The sequence below is a fragment of the Catharus ustulatus genome, chromosome 25, assembly GCF_009819885.2.
Source record: "Catharus ustulatus isolate bCatUst1 chromosome 25, bCatUst1.pri.v2, whole genome shotgun sequence".
Lineage (NCBI taxonomy): Eukaryota > Metazoa > Chordata > Aves > Passeriformes > Turdidae > Catharus > Catharus ustulatus.
The window spans coordinates 2,209,465-2,226,833 of NC_046245.1; the positions used below are offsets into that span (position 1 = coordinate 2,209,465).

The window sequence follows — 17,369 nt, forward strand, 5'->3', positions numbered from 1 at the left end:
CCGCCGAGCCCGGGCCGGGCGGCGGCTCCGCGCCGCGGCGGCTCCGCGCCCGCCGCCGGCACCGGCATCGCCGCCGCCGCCGCGCTTGACGGACAGCGCTGCCGACCAATGGCGGCGCGAGAGAGGATGGGCGTCGCGCGGTGATTGGCGGAGAGTGAGCGGAGGGCGGTGCTGTCGGGAGGAATTAGCCAATGGGGACGCGCGGAGGGCGGAGGCGCTGCTGGTGATTCGCGGAGGCGGAGCGGAGCTGGGGACGGGCGGGCCGCCTCCTGCCGAGCCGCTCCGCGCAGCGCGGGATGGGGCAGCGGCGGGCGACGTTTCACCTTCCCCTTTTGCTGCCCCCTTTTCCATACGTCTTTTTATGGTCGTTCTTCTTTTTTGGAGTGTTTTTTCTCGTCCCCCGCGGGGCTGCGCAGAGGCCGCGGAGAGAGGTCGGCGGCCGCGCTTCGGGAGACTACAATTTCCATGAGGCTTTGTGGCACAACAGACTACAACTCCCGGCCTCCATCCCCGGGATAATGAACTACATTTTAATTTTAATAAACTGCATCTCCTAGCGGGGTGCGCCCGGCCTCCATCCCCGATGGCCGGGATAATAAACTACATTTTAATGTTAATAAACTACATCTCCTAGAGTGCGTCGGGCTTGCGGTGCGCCCGGCCTCCATCCCCCGATACCAGGGATGATGAACTACATTTTAATTTTAATTTTAATTTTAATTTTAATAAACTACATCTCCTAGCGTGCCTCGCGCGGGGTGCGCCCGGCCTCCATCCCCTGATGCCAGGGATAATGAACCACATTTTAAATTTAATTTTAATAAACTACATCTCCTAGCGTGCCTCGCGCGAGGTGCGCCCGGCCTCCATCCCTCGATTGTCGGGATAATAAACTACATTTTAATGTTAAACTACATCTCGTAGCGGGGTGCGCCCGGCCTCCATCCCCTGATGCCAGGGATAATGAACCACATTTTAATTTTAATTTTAATAAACTACATCTCCTAGCGTGCCTCGCGCGGGGTGCGCCCGGCCTCCTCCCCCTTTGCCCTGCGGCGCGCTGACAAACGTTCCGCGCACACGCAGCGCGGCCGGCGGAGGCGCTTCCCCTCGGGAGAAGGCGGCGGCCGCGGGGGTCGGGGAGGCGGGAGGGGCGGGGGGTGGGGGGGGTCGGGAGGCCAGGAGATCCTCGGGGAGGTTCCTCCCCTGAACGGCGGCAGCCTGGCAGGGCCCGAGCGCGGCCCGCGGTGGGGAGGGGATAGCGGGGCGGACCCGGAGGACATGGAGGGCGAGGAGGCCCCGTCATGGCGGGGTCCCGGCGGGGCTGTGCGGGAGCTCTGCCGCTCCTTCGGCCACTACAACCGGCACCTGGCGCGGCTGCAGCACAACCTGCGAGAGACCAAGAGGTTCTTCCGCGATGTCAAGTACTGCCAGGGACATCCCTTCGGTGACGGCCCCCCCTCCGCCGGGGATGGGGATGGGGGTCCCGGGGACGGCGGTGAGAGAGGGGCGGGGGCGGGCGGGGAGGCCGGGCTGGGGCGGGGGGTGGGAGGGAGAAGGGTCTGGGGGGTAAAAAGGAAATGTCTGCAGGTCCTGGGGGGGATTGGGAGGGTTGCGGTGTCAAGTGAAGGGTCCGATTTGAGGGGTCAGTAATGGGGGTCATAGGGCTGGAGGTGCCTGGAGGGTGTGAGAGGCTTTGTGGGGTGAAGGGTGGGGGGCAGGAGGTGATTTCGGATGGATATGAGGAGAATATTCCTCTCCCAGAGGGTTTTTGGGGCACTGACCAAGCTCCGCAGGGAGCTGCGGGAACTTTTGGCCAGCGCTCCCAGGGATGCTCAGAGTGGGAATTGTTGGAATGTCCGTGCAGGGCCAGGAGCTGGATCCGCGATCCCTGAGGATCCTTTCCATGATTTCATGATGGGGACCCTCTCCCCCTACCCCTGACCCCCACCGGCATCTCCAGCCCCACCGGGAGGGGTGGGATGAGGGGCTGGCATTCCCTGCTTGTCCCGGAATTCCTGGCAATAGTGGCCTCATTCAGGGATCTGCTGCTGTTGACAAACAGAGCTGCGAGTGGCCCCTCTGCTGCCACTCGGTGTTTCCATAAGACTGCCTCGTGAGAGGAGCTCAGTGTGACGTGAAAAGTCCATAAAGATCTTCTTCATTCATCCCCAAACGGCTCCTGACTCATCTCTCTTGGCCACTTGTCCAGGATCCTTGTCCAGGGTTCTTGTCCCTCCCTGCCTTGCACTCCAAGTCCTGGTTTAATGTTTGAAGTGTTGAGTTTTTCTGTCTGTGTATATATATATAAAAAAATTGGTTTTGGTCTGATTTGGGGTTTGTTTTCCCCTTGTGGTACTGTGGAGTTGTGGCTGGAAAGGTTTTGGGAGCACATTGAGATTTTGGGAAGTGGCTGCTGCTCCTCTCACCAGGCTGGATGGGGAGTGAGATTTTGGGAAGGGGCAGAGCCAGGACAGGTGAGCCTGTGATGTTTGGAATTTGGGATTGTTCTGCCTGGAGAAGAGAAGGATTTGGGGTGAATTGAGAAAAGATGGGATATTTCCAAGAGATGGAGCACATGGGGAATGACTTCTCACTGCCAGAGGGCAGGGATGGATGGGATTTTGGGAATAAATCCTTCCCTGAGAGGGTTGGGATGGAATTCCCAGAGGAGCTGTGGTTGCCCCATCCCTGAAAATCTCCCAGGCCAGGTTGGATAGTGGATAAAATGGGAAAAAAAAGGACAAAAAGGATCAAATGGCACCCTGGGACAGTGGGAGGTGTCCCTGCCCACGGGATTGGATGATCCCTTCCAACCCAAAGCATTCCAGGATTCCCTGGGCTGGTTTGGATGGGATGTTGGGAATAAATCCTTCCCTGGGAGGGTGGGGAGGGGCTGGGATGGAATTCCCAGAGAATCCATGGCTGCCCCATCCCTGGGAGTGTCCAAAACCAGGCTGGGATCAAAGCAGGATCATGGAAATTGTCCTTTCTCCCCTGGGGAGGTTTTTAGGTATCAGGAGGATTGAGGAGCGCAGTTTTCCTTGACTTTTCCCCAAAATCTGCCCTTCAGGAGGTTCCAAAGTGCAGGAATTTTGTCTGAGGGCTTGTGCAGGGTCAGTTTTGTGCAACACAGAGGGCACTGGAGTGGACAGGACACAACTCCCAGGAGCTGGAGTGGGAAAAGAAACCTGGAAAATAAATGTGGATGTCTTGGAAACCAAACAGAGGTGAAGGGTTTGCCTTTGGGGCATCTGCTGGAGGGATTGGGACAGCACAGGGAGGGAAATTCCCTTTGGATCAACTTCCAAACACAACCAGGCCTGAGTATCTGCTGAGTATCTGCTGAGTATCTGCTGAGTAGGAGCCCCTGAAGCCCTCAGGTGAGCTCAAGGAGCGAATAAATCCATTTATTTCCCACTTTCCCTGCTTGGAGGGTGACACAACACCCATCACTCCAAGGCTGCTACTCTGAGGTTACTCTGAGGTTACTCCTGGGAGCAGAACTGAGCTGGATCCAGGGCCAGCCACTGTTTGGGAGGGAAGGGAAAGTTGTGTTTGCTTTTCCTAGAGAGTCAACAAAATCCTGCCTGTTCCCCAGGGCTCCCTCTTCTCGCTCCAGACAGGCTGGGAATTTGTGGATCCTTTTAATTCCAGCCAAAAAAATCCCTCCCAAAAAATCAGAGATACAACAGCTTAACTGGAATTATTGAAGGATTATTTTTATGGGTGTACAAATAGAATCCTGGGATGGTGTTCCAGGAATTCCTTCAGGAATTGCCTTTTGGGAATGGTTTCCTCCAGTCCTGAGGTTTTTGGGTTCTTGGGGAGCTGTAAAAACAAAACCTGAGTTAGGGACTGGCAGCATAAAATAGATAAAGATATGGAAAAAAAAATCAAATTGTTTTCTGCTCATTGGGGTTGTTTTCTTTGTGCTGTGCCTGTAATAATTGGAACAATCTGACCTGGAAACCTGAGGGTTTGGAGGTTTCTGTTGCCTTATTTTAGGAAGTTTTAGAAAATCCCCAGAGTTTTGGGCAGCAGCTGGGGGTTCCCTTAATGGTGTGTGCTGGGGCTCAGCTTCCATAAATAAATGTAATTTTTTAGGGAGTTCTCCAGAGGGTTTGGAGGTGCTGTTGGTGCTGATCTCTGCTGGCTGAGGGGTTTATCCTGTTCCTGTGAGCTCTGCTGACATCACTGTGATCCTTTAAAGATCAGGGCTCCTTTTGGGGGTCAAAAGTTGGATTTGGGAGCAGTGGAGAGGTGGTTGGGGTGGGATTTGTGGAATAACTCCTCAGGGTGATGAAAGGAAGATTTCCCAAGGAGCTTCAGAGGATGGAATTTGGCTCTGCAGCCTTTGGAGCTGCTGAAATCAGAATTAATTGGATTTTTTCCTCCTGGAATCAGCATCTCTGTGCTGATTTGGAAAAGTGGGTTTATTGAGAATTCCAGCCTGGCTTGGGTTGGAAAGGACCTTAAACCCCATCCAGTCTCCCACACTCCAGGTTGCTCCAAGCTGGTTTTGGACACCTCAGTTGGCACAAATGTGTTGAGATTAAATCTTGTGGTGGTCAAAACCTGCAGGAAGTCACAGCCAGCAGCTCAGAAATGGCCGAAATCCTTGGAAAAGCCTCAATATTGGCAAAACCAGGGTGTGGAAAATGGAGTAAAGGCAAGTGAGGCCATCAAAGAGCTGGAAAAGGGATGAGTCAATGCTTGGAGCTTCTGTAGATCCCATAAATCCCAGCTTTGAGTGGATTTGGAGGGGAGTCCTGCTGAGAGCTGCCCTTGTTCCATGGACAGGCCTCCTTTGATCGCGGGGAATTCATGGGATGTGCTCGCCCCAGGGCTGCCTGGAGTGAAGTGTTCATCACATGGCCCAGCATGGAGCTGGGATGGAGCTGGGGTGGAGAGGGGATGGAGAGGGGATGGAGCAGGGATGGAGCAGAGATGGAGTTGGGATGGAGCAGGGATGGAGCAGGGATGGAGAGGGGATGGAGCAGGGATGGAGCAGGGATGGAGCAGGAGCAGGGATGGAGCTGGGATGGAGCTGGAGCAGGGATGGAGCAGGGATAGAACAGGAATAGAACAGGGATGGAGCAGGGATGGAGCAGGAGCAGGGATGGAGCTGGGATGGAGCAGGGATGGAGCTAGGATGGAGCGGGAGCAGGGATGGAGCTGGGATGGAGCAGGGATGGAGCCAGGGATGGAGCTAGGATGGAACTGGGATGGAGCAGGAGCTGGGATGGAGCTGGGATGGAGAGGGGATGGAGCAGGGATGGAGCTGGGATGGAGCTGGGATGGAGAGGAGATGGAGCTGGCATGGAGCAGGGATGGAGCAGGAGCAGGAGCAGGGATGGAGCAGGGATGGAGCTGGGATGGAGCTGGCATGGAGCAGGGATGGAGCAGGGATGGAGCAGGGATGGAGCTGGAGCTGGGATGGAGCTGGGATGGAGCTGGGATGGAGCTGGGATGGAGCAGGAGCAGGGATGGAGCAGGGATGGAGCTGGGATGGAGCTGGGATGGAGCTGGCATGGAGCAGGGATGGAGCTGGGATGGAGCTGGCATGGAGCTGGCATGGAGCAGGGATGGAGCTGGGATGGAGCAGGGATGGAGCAGGAATGGAGCAGGGATGGAGCTGGGATGGAGCAGGAGCAGGGATGGAGCAGGGATGAGCTGGGATGGAGTTGGCATGGAGCAGGGATGGAGCAGGGATGAAGCTGGGATGGAGCAGGGATGGAGCAGGGATGGAGCTGTGGCTCCAGCCCCTGGCACTGCCCCTGTGGGCATGGCAATGTCCAGGAAGTTCTGATCCCACTTTTTGTTGAGTCCCTCCTATCCTGGATCCTGATCCATGCTGATCACAGGGTGTGGAATCACAGGGAAGGTGTTTGAACCTCAGATCCTGGGGAAAAGATAGATTTGGGAGGACTTCAGCAGAAATTCTGATCCCACTTTTTGTTGAGTCCCTCCCACCCTGGATCTGTGTCCGTACTGATGGATTTGGGAGGACCTTGGGAAAGGTGTTTTAGCCCTGGCTCCTGGAGAAAACACGGGTTTGGGAAGAGTTTGGAGCAGTTTTGCAGAAGCCAAAGGAGCTGTAAAGGGAATTTTCACATGGATAAGGGGAATGGGTTCGAGCTGAAGGAGGGAAGGTTTAGGTGGGATAGAGGTAAAAATTCCTCTCTGTGAGGGTGGGGAGGGGCTGGGATGGAATTCCCAGAGAATCCGTGGCTGCCCCATCCCTGGGAGTGTCCAAAGCCAGCCTGGGGTAGTGAAGGTGGCAGAGGAACAGGGTGAGCTTTAAGCTTTAACCAAAACCATGCCAGGATTCTGCATCTCCATCCCTATAAATAATCCTTCAATCATTCCAGTTAAGCTGCTGGATCTCAGTGATTTTTTTTTTTTGGGGATATTTCTGCTTGGCTTAAGGATCCACAAACTCAGAGCCTGCCTGGAATGAGGAGAGGAAGCTCTGCTGCCTCTTTTCCCTTCAGAAACCACAGCAGGGAAAAGGCTGAGCCTGTGCAGCCCTCCCTGAATTGCCTTTTTCATGCTCTGGAGCCTGAATCCCAGGAGAAGCTCCAAGGAATGTCCCCAGATCAAAGCCATCCTTCATCCTGCAGATGAAGGCTCAAATGTGCAATTTGTGGGATTTTTCCAGATCCTTATCTTTTGTGAGCTCCTGGTCAGCTTCCAGCCCTTTGGTCACTTGATGTGGCTTTTGAAAGGCTTGTTTGGAAAACAAATCCAAAAATCACACTTCAAGGAGAGATTCCTGCCTTAAAACATTCCTAAAATCGGGGTTTGGGGCTCAGAATTTGGGTTCTGTGGGGCAGAGGTGCAGTGCTGAGCCACAGAGAGAGTTTTTCCTTAGTTTTGGGGTAGAAAAGCTCCTCCAAAATCCAATTTCCAGCTGGAGGATTTGAGGGGAAGGCAAACCTTGGGCAGGGTTTTAAAGAAGCTTTAAACCAATCGAAGACTACACAAAGTGCTCCAAATTTGGCTGGTTTTAATTAAACTGGAGTGATTGAGCTGTCAGAGTGAGGAGCAGGATGTGTTGTAGGATCTCTTTAATCAGATTTGGAGTGTGAGGAGGATCCTGGTGGAGGGGAGGATCTTGTTTTCCTGACAATTTGGGCTGCCAGAACATGACTCATGGAAAAAAGAATTTTAACAGCACCTTCCCTGTAAAATCCCTGCTGCTCCTTCCAGTATCAGAACAATCCTGGTGCTTTGTAGCTCTCAAATTGGGCATTTTTAGGGACTGGCAGTTCCATTTCCCATTTAATTTCATTCCTGGGCCTTGTGCCCTGGAATTTTTGTATTCCTGAAGCACAGCAGATGAGGGATTTATTTATTGTTCCACGTTTTTGGGGCTGTCAGAGTCATCCTGCTGCTGTGCACGAGGATAATGCTGAATTTAGCTCTTCCCAAAAACAGATTTAGGACTTTTTAAAAAAAGAAAACAAGAGCTAAACTCAGCCCTGAGGCAGAATTAGCACAGCCAGGTGAGGGCAGGGAGTTTTTTCATCCCACTGACCTTGGAATTCTTCATCCATGACACTGCCTGGGAAGATGAGTAAGGAGGATGAGGAACAGCGAGCTGGGGAAGGGAGGCAGATGTGGAGAAATTTCCTTTTCCCTGCAAACTCTGCCAGTTCATTCATTGTTGGAGCAACAAGGAGGGGACGTTTGTGGGGTTTGAGGGGACATTTGTGGGCTCTGAGGGAGGTTTGTGGGCTCTGAGGGAGGTTTGTGGGGTTTGAGGCTGTTCCAGAACCTTCTGGCTGCCAACAAAGTGCCTGTGCCTCATCCCTTCCCAGGCTGCTGGGTTTCCCTCAGGGATGAACCCCTAAATATCCAATTTCCCCCTCACAGATGAAGCCCTAAGTATCCCATTTTCCTCTCAGCAATGAACCCCTTAAAACCCCATTTTCTCCTCAGGGATGAACCCCTAAATCCCCATTTCCTCTCAGGGACAATCCCCTAAATATCCAATTTTCCCCTCAGGGATGATCCCCTAAGTATCCAACTTTTCCGTTGGGGACAATCCCCTAAATATCCAATTTTGCTCTCAGGGATGAACCCCTAAAAACCCAATTTCCCCACAGGGACGATCCCCTAAATGCCCAATTTTCCCCTCACGGATGAGCCCCATTTTCCCCTCAAGGACAATCCCCTAAATCCCCATTTCCCCTCAGGGATGAACCCCTAAAAACCCCATTTCCCCCTCAGGGACAATCCCCTAAATACCCAATTTTCCCCTCAAGGATGAACATGTAAATACCCAATTTTCCCCTCAGGGACGAACCCCTAAATACCATTTTCCCCTCATGGACGAACCCTTAAATATCCCATTTTCCCCTCAGGGACAAACCCCTAAATGCCATTTCCCCCCCAGGGACAATCCCCTAAATATCCAATTTTCCCCTCAGGGATGGACCCCTAGAAACCCCATTTCCCCTCAGGGACAATCCCCTAAATGCCATTTCCCCTCAGCGATGATCCCCTAAATCTCCATTTCCCCTCAGGTACAATCCCCTAAATCCTCATTTCCCCTCAGGGCCAATCCCCAAACCCCATTTCCCCTCAGGCTGCCCCTAAATCCCCATTCCCCTTTGGTACAATCCCCAAACCCCATTTCCCCTCAGGTACAATCCCATAAATCCCCATTTCCCCTCAGGACCAGTCCCCAAACCCCGTTTCCCCTCAGGTACAATCCCCAAACCCCATTTCCCCTCAGAGACAATCCCCAAACCCCATTTCCCCGCAGGCTGTCCCTAACCCGCTGTCCCGTTGCAGGCCCCAGCCCCGCCTGGTTCCCGCAGCACGAGGAGGAGCAGCTGCAGCGCTGGGTCAGCTGGCGGCCGTGCCTGCTCATCCTGGGCCAGAACTGCGGCACCAAGGGCCGGCTCCTGAACGCGCTGCTGGGCCAGCAGCTGCTGCCCGCGCCCGGGGCTGGCACCGGGGACCGGCCCTCACCTGGGGATGGCACCGGGGACCGGCCCTCACCTGGGGATGGCACCGGGGACCAGCCCTCACCTGGGGATGGCACTGAGGAGCTTCCTTCACCTGGGGCTGGCACTGAAGAGCTTTCCTCACCCAGGACTGGCACTGGGCACCTACCGTCACCCGAGTCTGGCACTGAAGAGCTTCACTCACCTGGGGCTGGCACTGAGGAACTTCACTCACCTGGGGCTGGCACTGAGCTGCCCTCACCCAGGACTGGCACTGAAGAGCTGCTGCCGTCACCTGGGGCTTGCACCAAGGAGCTGCCCTCACATGGGGCTGGCACCATGGAGCTTCACTCACCTGGGGCTGGCACTGGGGACCGGCCCTCACCTGGGGCTGGCAGTGAGGAGCTTCCCTCACCTGGGGCTGGCACTGAAGAGCTGCCACCCTCACCCAGGACTGGCACTGGGGACCTGCCCTCACCTGGGGCTGGCAGTGAGGAGCTTCCCTCACCTGGGGCTGGCACCGGGGACCTGCCCTCACCCAGGAATGGCACTGAAGAGCTGCTGCCCTCACCCGGGACTGGCACTGAGGAGCTGCTGCTCAGGCCCAGGACTGGCACCAAGGACCTACTTCCCACCCCTGGGACTGGCACCGAGGACCTGCCCTCTCCCAGGGCTGGCACCGAGTACCTGCCCTCACCTGGGACTGGCACTGAGCTGCCCTCCCCCAGGCCTGGCACCGAGGAGCGCTGCCGGCGCCGCCGCGTGCGCTTCACCCACGGGGCACGGACGCGGCTCAGCCTGGCGCTGCCCGGGCAGTACGAGCTGGTGCAGGTGCTGGCAGCTCACAGCGGGCACTGGGACACCATCCCCGAGCAGGACCTGCAGGTGCCCGGTGACGCCGAGGATCCAGCACAGAGGGTGGCAGAGCTGGAGGTGGTGCTGCCCTGTGCGCTGCTCAAGGTGAGGGTGGCACCGAGCTTGGCACTGATGGGGTGTGTGAGGAGCTTGGTGTGGCACTGCCACTGTCCCTGGTATGTGGGGAGCTTGGGGTGGCACTGCCACTGTCCTTGGGGAGCTTGGGGTGGCACTGCCATTGTCCTTGGTTCTTGGGGAGCTTGGGGAGGCACTGCCACTGTTCTTGCCCTGATCAATAAATTCCCAATTCCCTAATTGTCCCTGTCCTGCAGGGTGCTTGAGGTGGCACTGCCACTGTCCTTGGGGAGCTTGGGATGGCACTGTCACTGTCCCTGAGGAGCTTGGGGTGGCACTGTCACTGTCCCATAGCCCTGATCAATAAATTCCCAATTCCCCAATTGTCTGTCCTGCAGTGCACTTGGGATGGCACTGCCACTGTCCCTGGGGAGTTTGGGGTGGCACTGCCACTGTCCCATAGCCCTGATCAATAAATTCCCAATTCTCTAATTGTCCCTGTCCTGCAGGGCACTTGTGGTGGCACTGCCACTGTCCCATAGCCCTGATCAATAAATTTCCAATTCCCTAATTGTCCCTGTCCTGCAGGGTGCTTGGGGTGGCACTGCCACTGTCCCTGAGGAGCTTGGGGTGGCACTGCCACTGTCCTTGCCCTAATCAGTAAATTCCCAATTCCCTAACTGTCCCTGTCCTGCAGGGTGCTTGTGGTGGCACTGCCACTGTTCCTGGGGAGTTTAGGATGGCACTGCCGCTGTTTCTGCCCTGATCAATAAATTCCCATTTCCCCAGTTGTCCCTGTCCTGCAGGGCTCTTGTGGTGGCACTGCCACTGTCCCTGAGGAGCTTGGGGTGGCACTGCCACTGTCCTTGCCCTAATCAGTAAATTCCCAATTCCCTAACTGTCCCTGTCCTGCAGGGTGCTTGTGGTGGCACTGCCACTGTTCCTGGGGAGTTTAGGATGGCACTGCCACTGTTTCTGCCCTGATCAATAAATTCCCATTTCCCCAGTTGTCCCTGTCCTTGGTCTGTGGTGACATTGGGGTGGCACTGCCATTGTCCTTGCCCTGATCAGTAAATTCCCAATTCTCATTGTCCCTGCCCTGTGGGGACCTTGGGGTGGCCCTGCTGCTGTCCCTGGGGCGTTTGGGGTGGCACTGCCACTGTCCCATAGCCCTGATCAATAAATTCCCATTTCTCCAATTGTCCCTGTCCTGGTCCATGGGGAGTTTGGGGTGGCACTGCCACTGTCCCCTGGCACTTTGTCTCCTCTTCCTGCTGGATTCCTGAATCCCAAATTTTCCCCAAAAAGGAGCGAGGAGGGAACCACAAATCCCATTTCCATGGCAGGGCTGCTGTGGGAACCTTGTGCTGCTCTGGGATATTTTTAAACCTCAAATATCAGGATGGAAAATCTGATATTTTGGCAGAGCTGCCCAATTCCTTGGGGATTTTAGGAATTCAGCAAGGTCATTGGGGAATAATCCATGGGGCCAGACAGATTTTGGGGTTATTATGGGATTTACAGTGGGAGCAAACACTTGGCTGTGTCTGGAAGCTGGGATGGGCTTGGCTTTCCTTGGATTTATTTTGTTTTTCCTGCCCTTTGTGGGATTTGGAATTTTGGGCTGAAAAGTGTGAGGATTGTAGGGAATGAAAAACTTCCAGCTGTTGTGACAAAACAGGAAAGTTAATGAGAAATCGAATTAATTGGGATTTATTTTGTGACTCAACTTTTTTCCCCTCAGATTTCCATGGAAACAGAAAAAAAAATGAGTGAGATTTGAGCAAAACTGGGTGTGTGAAACAAAACAAAGAGAATTTAAAGTGGAATCTGGGGGTATAAAAGTGGCTGGGATGAATAAGGGAGGCATGAAATGAGCTCCCAAATGCAATAAAAGCAGGAATTGTCAGACTGGAGTGAGTCACAGGCTGTTCTTGGAAGGCAAAATATCAAACTGGAGCAGAAAAAGGCTGAGCTGGGCCTGCAGTCGTTGTGTGAGGAGAAATTTGGGTGAAAACAGCACAAAATTGGGTTTCAGCACCTCAGCTCGCTGTGCAAATAGGGATTTGTGTGCCCTGAAAAAAAAACAACTGGGGTGGAGCCAGGGAATGTTTAAATTGCTCTGGAAATGAGGAGTTCTCCACACTCCACTGGGCCTGAGGGGATCCCACAGAATTCCTGGAATTTTTGTGGTCAGGATCTGCCTGATCCCTGATTTTCATTCCTGTTTAGGGTTCTGGAATCACCCAGGATTTGCAGGTTGGAATCCCACTGAAATATTTCTGGGTCAAGGACTGCTTGATCCCTGATTTTCATTCCTGTTTGGGGTTCTGGGATGCTGTGACCATCCAGGAATTGCAGTGAAAAATTCCAGTTTTTCCATGCTGGCTCTTCCCTGGGACACTTCTCCTAAACTTTGTCCTAAAACTCCAAGGATTTGGTGCAAAACAAGGAAGAATTCAGTTTCTTTGCTTTGTGCATGAATTTCAGGACTTTATCCTAAAATTCCAAGACTTTTGGTCCAAAGTGAGGAATTTGGAGTTAGGGATCAGCCTTGTCCTAGACTGGGCTAAAAATCCAAAGATTTGGTCCAAAATAAAGAATTTGGAGTTAGGGATGAACCTAACTGGGAAGGGGGAAAGGGGAAAAGAAAACCCGAGGAAAGGAAAAGGGAAAAGGAAAAGGAAAGACCAGAGGAGACAAGGAAGGGAAAGGAAAAGGGAAAAGGAAAAGGAAAGACCAGAGGAGATAAGGAAGGGAAAGGGAAAGAAAAAGAAAAGGAAATACCAGAGGAGACAAGGAAAGGAAAAGGGAAAAGGAAAAAGGGAAAGAAAAGGGAGAAGGAAAAACCAAAGGAGATAAGGAAAGGAAAAAGGGAAAAGGAAAAGGGGAAAGGAAAAGGGAAAAGGGAAAGGAAAAGGGAATAGGAAAAAGGGAAAGAAAAAGGGAATAGGAAAAAGGGAAAGAAAAAGGAAAAAGGGAAATTAAAAGGAAAAGGAAGAACCAAAGGAGACAAGGAAGGGAAAGGAAAAAGGGAAAGAAAAAGGAAAAGGAACGACCAGAGGAGACAAGGAAGACCAGAGATAAGGAAGGGAAAGATTCCAGATCTACTTTGAAGAATTCCATTTTTTCCCTGTGTGAACGAATTCCAGGGCATTTTTCCACAGGAAAATCCCTCTCCAAACCCCCTTTTCCATTTTCCCCAGGAAGTGGACATCGTGGTTGCTCCGTGCCGTGGTTTCCAGTCCGCTGAGGCCACTCTGGGCGAATTTGTGAACCAGGTGCTGCCCGTTGTCACCTTCGCCATCAGCGAGCCCCAGCTGTCCCCTTCGGACCAGGCAGAACTTCGGCAAATCAAGGAGAAATTCTCCCTTCCCATCTTCTTCCTTCGAGTCTCCGAACCCTGCAGCGACCCCGACAGGGACAAATCCCCTCTGCAGCAGCAGCTGCTGGAATTCCTGAGCCCCTCCATCCCCTGCTGCATCCCCGGCTCGTCCATGCAGGAAAAGCTGCGGCTCCTGGGCGCCTTTTCCAGGCAGGTGCTGCAGCAGCACCTGGTGCAGGCGGCCACCAGGCTGAGCGAGGTGCACGGCCGCTGCCTCAACATCTTCATCAACCAAGCCTTCGACATGCAGAGGGACCTGCAGATCACCCCCAAGCGCCTGGAGTACACCCGCAGGAAGGAGAGCGAGCTCTACGAGTCCCTCATGGGCATCGCCAACCGCAAGCAGGAGGAGATGAAGGAAATGATCGTGGAGACGCTGGGCAGCATGAAGGAGGAGCTGCTGCAGGATGCTGCCAGCATGGATTTCCGAGGTGGGGCCTGCCTCCAGGGGAGGGAGGGGGTTGGGGTGGTTTGGGGGTGGTTTGGGGTGAGTTTTGGTGTGTGTGGGGTGGGTTTTGGTGGATTTGGGGTGGGTTTTGGTGTGTTTGGGTGTGTTTGGGGTGGGTTTTGGTGTCTTTGGGGGTGGCTTTGGGTGTGTTTGGGGTGGGTTTTGGTGTGTTTGGGTTTGTTTGGGGTGGGTTTTGGTGTGTTTGGGTTTGTTTGGGTGTGTTTGGGGTGGGTTTGGGTTTGTTTGGGGATGGCTTGGGGTGGGTTTTGGTGTGTTTGGGGTGTGTTTAGGGTGGGTTTTGGTGTGTTTGGGGTGGGTTTGGGTGTGTTTGGGGTGGGTTTTGGTGTCTTTGGGGGTGAGTTTGGTGTGTTTAGGGTGGGTTTTGGTGTGTATAGGGTGGGTTTTGGTGTGTTTGGGTTTGTTTGGGTTTGTTTGGGGTGGTTTGGGGTGGTTTGGGTGTGTTTGGAGTGGGTTTTGGTGTGTTTGGGGTGTATCTCCTCTGCTCTGGTCTCTTCTGGCTTTCCCTTTCCCTTCCTTGTCTGCTCTGGTCTTTCTGTTTTCTTCCCTCTTCCCTCTTCACTTTCTTCTCTGGTTTGCCTTTTCCCCTTTTCTCATTTTCCCCCTTTCCCTTGTGTTCTCTGGTTCCCCTTTTCCCTTCCCTTCCCTGAAACTTCCCTGAAACTTCCCTGAAACTTCCCTTCCCTTTTTTTATCTCGGATAAAATTCTAATAAAATAATACTTAATAATGTTGAACAAAATGACAACAATGCAGTTCTGATCTCATGGCAGAAGAACATTTTCCAAACCCCATTTGGAGCAGTTTCTCCCACACCTCCAGCACATTTCCCTCCCTTTTCTCACAGACATCATCATCCCCGAGAACGGCGAGCCCGTCAGCTCCAAGGACATCAAACGCTGCATCCAGCAGATCCAGGAGCTGATCATCTCCAGGCTGAACCAGGCTGTGGCCAATAAATTGATCAGCTCTGTGGATTACCTGAGGGAGAGCTTCGTGGGCACCCTGGAGCGCTGCCTCAAGAGCCTGGAGGAGTCCTGGGAGGGCTCGGTGCACCCGGCGCGGGCGCTGGACAAACCCCGCGAGGGCTCCGTGCACATCACCAGCAATTACCTCAAACAGGTCTGGGGGGTTTGGGGGTTTGGGGAGGGGAAATGGGGAATTTGGGGGGTGAAATGTGGGGAAATTAGGGATTTAGGGGGTGAAATATGGGAAAATTGGGAATTTGGGGTGGGGAAATTGGGAATTTGGGGTGGGGGAATTGGGGATTTGGGGTGGGGAAACGTGGGAAAATCGAGAATTTAGGGAGTGAAGGAAATTGGGAATTTGGGGAGGGGAAATTGGGAATTTGGGGGGTGAAATGTGGGGAAATGGGGAATTTGGAGTGGGGAAATTGGGACTTTAGGGAAGGGAAATTGGGAATTTGGGGTAGGGAAAAGTGAGGAAATTGGGAATTTGGGGTGGGGGAATTGGGAATTTGGGGAGGGGAAATTGGGGATTTGGGGAGGGGAAATTGGGAATTTAGGGGGTGAAATATGGGAAAATTGGGAATTTGGGGTGGGGAAATTGGGAATTTGGGGAGGGGAAATTGGGGATTTGGGGAGGGGAAATATGGGAAAATTGGGAATTTGGGGTGGGGAAACTGGGGATTTGGGGTGGGGGAATTGGGGATTTGGGGGGTGAAATGTGGGGAAATGGGGAATTTGGGGAGGGGAAATTGGGGATTTGGGGTGGGGGAATTGGGGATTTGGGGTGGGGGAATTGGGACTTTGGGGAAGGGAAATCAGGAATTTAGGGGATGAAATGTGGGGAAATTGGGAATTTGGGGTGGGGAAATCGGGGATTTGGGGTGGGGAAATTGGGAATTTGGGGAGGGGAAAGTGAGGAAATTGGAAATTTAAGGGGTGAAATGTGGGGAAGTTGGGAATTTGAGGAGTGAAATGTGGGGAAATTGGGAATTTAGGGTGGTGAAACATGGGGAAATCAGGAATTTGGAGTGGGGAAAGGTGGGGAAATCAGGAATTTGGGGGTGAAATGTGGGGAGTTTGGGGTGGGGAAATTGGGACTTTGGAGAGGGGAAATTGGGGATTTGGGGAGGGGAAATTGGGAATTTAGGGGGTGAATTTGGGGAAATGGGGAATTTGGGGAGGGGAAATGAGGAATTTGGGGGGTGAAACGTGGGGAAATTGGGAATTTGGGGCAGGGAAATTGGGAATTTGGGGTGGTGAAACATGGGGAATTTGGGGAGGGGCAACTGAGGAAATCGGGAATTTGGGGTGAGGAAATTGGGAATTTGGGGCAGGGAAATTGGGAATTTGGGGTGGGGGAATTGGGAATTTGGGGTGAGGAAATGTGGGGAAATCAGGAATTTGGGGTGGGGAAATGCAGGGAAATCAGGAATTTGGGGTGCTGAAACAGTCATTTTCCTAAATTTGTATGAAATAATCAAATTACAGCCATGAAATAACACGATAAATCAATTAACAGAGTGATTCATGGAATGTCCCATTTTTTTTCCCATTTTCACAGGCTCTAGCAAAGTTCCTAGCTGGCAGAATTCCCATTTTTCCCTCTTCCCAGAGGAAAATTCCCATTTTTCTGCTTTTGCAGATCCTGAACGCCGCCTATCACGTGGAGGTCACTTTTCACTCAGGCTCCACGGTGACCAGGATGCTGTGGGAACAGATCAAACAGGTGAAAAAAAAGGAAATTTTGGGGCAAAGAATCCTCTCAGCTGCTCCCTAAAGAGGCTCTAAACTCTTGGGAGCACAAACCCTGTGAGGAATGGAGTTTTGGGGATGATTTTTTGGGTGTGTGATTTTCTTTTATGTGTGATTTTTTTGTGTGACTCTGTGACTCTGGGATTTCTGGGATTGTGTGACTGTGATTTCTGGGATTCTGTGACTCTGTGACTGTGATTTCTGGGATTCTGGGATTCTGTGACACTGATTTCTGGGATTCTGGGATTTCTGGGATTGTGTGACTCGGTGATTTCTGGAATTGTGTGACTGTGATTTCTGGGATTCTGTGACTCTGTGACTGTGTGATTTCTGTGATTCTGTGACTGTGATTTCTGGGATTCTGGGATTCTATGACTGTGATTTCTGTGATTCTGTGACACTGTGATTTCTGGAATTGTGTGATTTCTGTGATTTCTGGGATTGTGTGATTTCTGGGATTGTGTGACTGTGATTTCTGGGGTTGTGTGACTGTGATTTCTGGGATTCTGTGACTCTGTGTGATTTCTGTGATTCTATGACTGTGATTTCTGTGATTCTGTGACACTGTGATTTCTGGAATTGTGTGATTTCTGTGATTTCTGGGATTGTGTGATTTCTGGGATTGTGTGATTTCTGGGATTGTGTGACTGATTTCTGGGATTGTGTGATTTTTGGGATTTCTGGTATTGTGTGACTGTGTGATTTCTGGGATTGTGTGATTTCTGGGATTTCTGTGATTTGTGTGACTCTGATTTCTGGGATTGTGTGACTGTGATTTCTGTGATTTCTGTGATGCTGTAACTCTGTGACACTGTGATTTGTGTGACTGTGATTTCTGTGATTTTGTGACTCTGATTCCCGTGACTCTGTGACTGTGATTTCTGTGATTTTTGTGATTGTGTGACTCTG

At 52.6% G+C, this 17,369-nt stretch overlaps 1 protein-coding gene across 3 annotated transcripts in view; it reads left to right on the forward strand.

The window, feature by feature from the left end:
* The first annotated feature begins 1,177 nt into the window (after nucleotides 1-1,177).
* The window catches only part of DSTYK (dual serine/threonine and tyrosine protein kinase), a 30,236-nt gene continuing 14,044 nt past the window's right edge, over nucleotides 1,178-17,369 (forward strand). Inside the window, exons 1-6 of one of the 3 annotated variants that reach the window (XM_033080236.2) lie at nucleotides 1,178-1,498; nucleotides 8,806-9,502; nucleotides 9,569-9,920; nucleotides 13,097-13,706; nucleotides 14,588-14,862; nucleotides 16,351-16,434. In XM_033080236.2, coding sequence (XP_032936127.1) covers nucleotides 1,282-1,498; nucleotides 8,806-9,502; nucleotides 9,569-9,920; nucleotides 13,097-13,706; nucleotides 14,588-14,862; nucleotides 16,351-16,434 — 2,235 coding nt within the window. In that variant the 5' untranslated portion in view covers nucleotides 1,178-1,281. Of the gene's footprint in view, nucleotides 1,499-8,805; nucleotides 9,921-13,096; nucleotides 13,707-14,587; nucleotides 14,863-16,350; nucleotides 16,435-17,369 lie in introns of all 3 variants that reach the window. The other 2 variants (XM_033080237.2, XM_033080234.2) reach the window with 2 other exon arrangements.